The sequence below is a fragment of the Littorina saxatilis genome, linkage group LG7 (genome assembly GCF_037325665.1).
Source record: "Littorina saxatilis isolate snail1 linkage group LG7, US_GU_Lsax_2.0, whole genome shotgun sequence".
In the NCBI taxonomy this organism is placed as follows: Eukaryota; Metazoa; Mollusca; class Gastropoda; order Littorinimorpha; family Littorinidae; genus Littorina; species Littorina saxatilis.
Window position 1 is genome coordinate 16363972 of NC_090251.1, and position 3939 is coordinate 16367910.

The window sequence follows — 3939 nt, forward strand, 5'->3', positions numbered from 1 at the left end:
ATATCACGCATTCACATTGGCCAGTAGATCGACTGCCTTTAGGCGCTGCATCCACCTTTCACGGCCTATTATTCCAGGTCACACGGGTATTTTGGTGGACATTTTTATCTACGCCTAAACAATTTTGCCAGGAAAGACCCTTTTGTCAATCGTGGGATCTTTAACGTGCATACCCCAATGTAGTGTACACATACCCAAACTCAACAGCTTGGGTGCTCTCTGTTCAGCGTGGGCATTTTTTGATGAAATAATTTCTTAACGAACATAAGTAGCAATCTTAACAAACATAAACGGCAATTTGTGAAATTAATTCATTACAAATGTCTGACTCTGCACAGGAAGCATTCTTGATGCTGACTTTTGGTCTGTGTTGAAGTGAAGGGGTGTTCTTATTGCACGCACAAGTCTGACCAGATCTGAGATGGTTTGAGCCATTTTCAGGGCAAGGACTGTGCCTTTAATTAAAAGATGAGTCAAGTTCTTCATGAATCAGTCATGCATGACCGTCCATTTCCTGACCTGTTTGGTCCAGTTGACCATGCGACGAATTTCTGGCCTGGTTTCCGGCCATGCTGACACGCTCTTTATGGCCACTGCCTCCTCTAGAAGTTTCACATACTTCTCCTGGTTCTTGTCAATGTACCTGCCATTTATGTAACAAAAAGATTGTTATTAATGAATTCAAACGGTTAATTACCCAAGACTGAGCCATGCAGATCTAACATGAACTTCTGGTTTTATCCAGTGATGGCGCTAGTATTTTTTCAAACCGGTACGCAAACTGTAATGATGCAAACAGCCCTGAAACAAATGGTAGGCTGGTCATTGGAACCAGTAAGAGTCCAACTGAGACTACTGGTTTTGATGTTTAACCAGCAAAAAAAAAAGGTAGTTCAAAAATCAACCAGTAGGTCATACCGGCAGCCATTTTTGTTCCGGTATTTTCTCATTTCAACTGGTAAAATACCGATAATTACCGGTTAACGCCAATACTGCTTTATCACTGCTGTTACCTTGAAGAGCAAATTCTTCAGTTATCTGCAACCATGTGTGACAACCTGATTTCAAAATAAAACATGTTATCACTTTGGAACAGATATCAAAGACCAATCCCTCGATCAGTATAAGTGTCCTGCAAAGTTGTTCTGGGTCAGTGGCTGGTGCATACTTTTTTGTTCTGACATCTCAACCAAGAGACGGTGTATGAAACTTGGAAATGCATCATTATCTGGGCAGTACTTGCTCCAATAATCTAATAAGAATTAAGATCCATTGTGCAGAAATACGACCAGCATCGATCGGGATTGATTTTCCACCAGACAGCTAGTGGCTCAATTGATAGCAATGCAAATCATGATGAAGCAGTTCAATATAATTTAATTTTCAGTTATCTAGATGCAAAGAGTTATCTCAGCACAAAAAAAGAAGAAGAATTAATGCCTATTAATCAAGAAACATGTATTGCATATAATTATATATGTGTGTGACCTTGTTTGACTAATCTAACAATATCATCTGTCTGATGATCGTGAAGCAAAACATTAAAAATTGTCTCCACTTTGTTGACCTGAAATAAATACAAGTAGGACGTACTTCCCATTGTCATGAAACATCATATGATTCATAAGGCCAAAAAAAAAAATTGTCTGTTTCTGGTCACCCAACTAAATTTCGGCGCCGACCCTAAACTTTTTTTTTCCAAACTCAAAAAATTTTCCCATTTGTCCAAGCTCAAGATGTAAGATGTCTCAAGTCTTCTTTTCTGTTTCATCATGGAAATATCAGACCAGGTAAACAAAGAAAAACATGTCATACTCTTTCAGTCTTTGCCACAGATTTGTAAATGTGTTGAGTGTCTTGTCTCTATGTATAGTGAATCCAGTCTCTTTGCGCGATTTTTAAAGTTAGTTTTATTGGTCTACATTTGGGGAAAAAAAAGAAATAAAAAATCCCTACCTACCTACCTACCCTATTTTTTTTAGCCATGTTACCAGAAACAGACAATTTTTTTTTTTTTACCTAAGCAGAATCGGACAACCTACAAGCACTATAAATATTTTACCAGACCCATAAATCTTGTCTGGCTGAGGATCTGAATGCTGTTAATCTAAAAAAAAAAACTGAACACTGTTAGTGTTGTTACTTGTGTGGTCTAATAAAGCCAGTGCAGCATAAAGAGTACCTTCAAATGAAAACTAAAACAAGTCGCGTAAGGCGAAAATACAATATTTAGTCAAGTAGCTGTCGAACTCACAGAATGAAACTGAACGCAATGCCATTTTTCAGCAAGACCGTATACTCGTAGCATCGTCAGTCCACCGCTCATGGCAAAGGCAGTGAAATTGACAAGAAGAACGGGGTAGTAGTTGCGCTAAGAAGGATAGCACGCTTTTCTGTACCTCTCTTTGTTTTAACTTTCTGAGCGTGTTTTTAATCCAAACATATCATATCTATATGTTTTTGGAATCAGGAACCGACAAGGAATAAGATGAAAGTGTTTTTAAATTGATTTGGACACTTTAATTTTGATAATAATTTTTATATATTTAATTTTCAGAGCTTGTTTTTAATCCGAAAATAACATATTTATATGTTTTTGGAATCAGCAAATGATGGAGAATAAGATAAACGTAAATTTGGATCGTTTTATAAATTTTTATTTTTTTTTACAATTTTCAGATTTTTAATGACCAAAGTCATCAATTAATTTTTAAGCCACCACACTGAAATGCAATACCGAAGTCCGGGCTTCGTCGAAGATTACTTGACCAAAATTTCAACCAATTTGGTTGAAAAATGAGGGCATGACAGTGCCGCCTCAACTTTCACGAAAAGCCGGATATGGCGTCATCAAAGACATTTATCAAAAAAATGAAAAAAACGTATGGGGATTTTATACCCAGGAACTCTCATGTCAAATTTCATAAAGATCGGTCCAGTAGTTTAGTCTGAATCGCTCTACACACACACACAGACACACACACACACGCACATACACCACGACCCTCGTTTCGATTCCCCCTCGATGTTAAAATATTTAGTCAAAACTTGACTAAATATAAAAAACGAGGAATATGTACTTTGAGTTTGAAACAATTGTGTGAGGGCTGTGCCATATTGTACTTAATTTATTAACACCATATTCATGGTGTGCCTATGCAAAATTTATGACAAAGAAAAATACATTCTGGTGCATGTTCTCCCATATATAGGGCCTGTAGGTAAGATACACACCTTTTGCTTGCAATGATTCTGTCTATTCTAAATTGGCTATTCTGAAAACAACAACTGCAGCAAAGTAACAACATGTCCACACATTGAGTTATCAGTGAGCAAACATACCCAAAATACAACCTCTAGTGATAAACCTCTTCCTTGATATGCCTATAGTACGTTGCTTGACAAATCTCTGACTTGCTCTCACATGATAAGCTCATGACTGTGCCGCATAGATCTATGACAGACTTAACATGTCACAGTGTCCAGCACTAAAAGCACTGTCAGCTGTCCGCTCAAGCACAGCAACAACAACAAGCATCCTGTTTACATAATCCTTGATCTTTAGTTACCATGGCCTTTCATAAGTGCTGTCTTCCTCAAAATGATAAAGTGCTGCATCAATGTATACTCGTGTACGCAAAAACACTCACTCGAACAGCTTATCCATGTTAGCGGTCCCGTAAACTCGAACGGTCACGTCTGCTTCTGTCGAACAGCTTTCAAACAATGTGGACTCTTTCCCGAGGAGTCGCCTGCGCCGGTGTCGGTGACTAGCTCTAACCCACGTGCCGAAACCACGCCTACTTGCTGTTTGACACTTCGCGTCATAGATCAAAGGCTAAGCACGCGCACTTGAATTTATTAGGTCTAACAACACCGCATGCCTTAGCCTAATAACGTCCAATGACACTCTTAAAATATGTACGATTGGTCATAAGA

General features: G+C 38.3%; 1 protein-coding gene across 1 annotated transcript in view; it reads right to left on the reverse strand.

Moving 5' to 3' along the window:
- LOC138970793 (cytosolic non-specific dipeptidase-like) overlaps positions 1-3800 on the reverse strand; it is a 34964-nt gene extending 31164 nt beyond the window's left edge. Inside the window, exons 1-2 of the mRNA XM_070343329.1 lie at positions 3651-3800; positions 520-643 (exon numbers count right to left, since the gene is read on the reverse strand). Coding sequence (XP_070199430.1) covers positions 520-643; positions 3651-3667 — 141 coding nt within the window. The 5' untranslated portion in view covers positions 3668-3800. The remainder of the gene's footprint in view (positions 1-519; positions 644-3650) is intronic.
- Between the last annotated feature and the right edge of the window lie 139 nt (positions 3801-3939).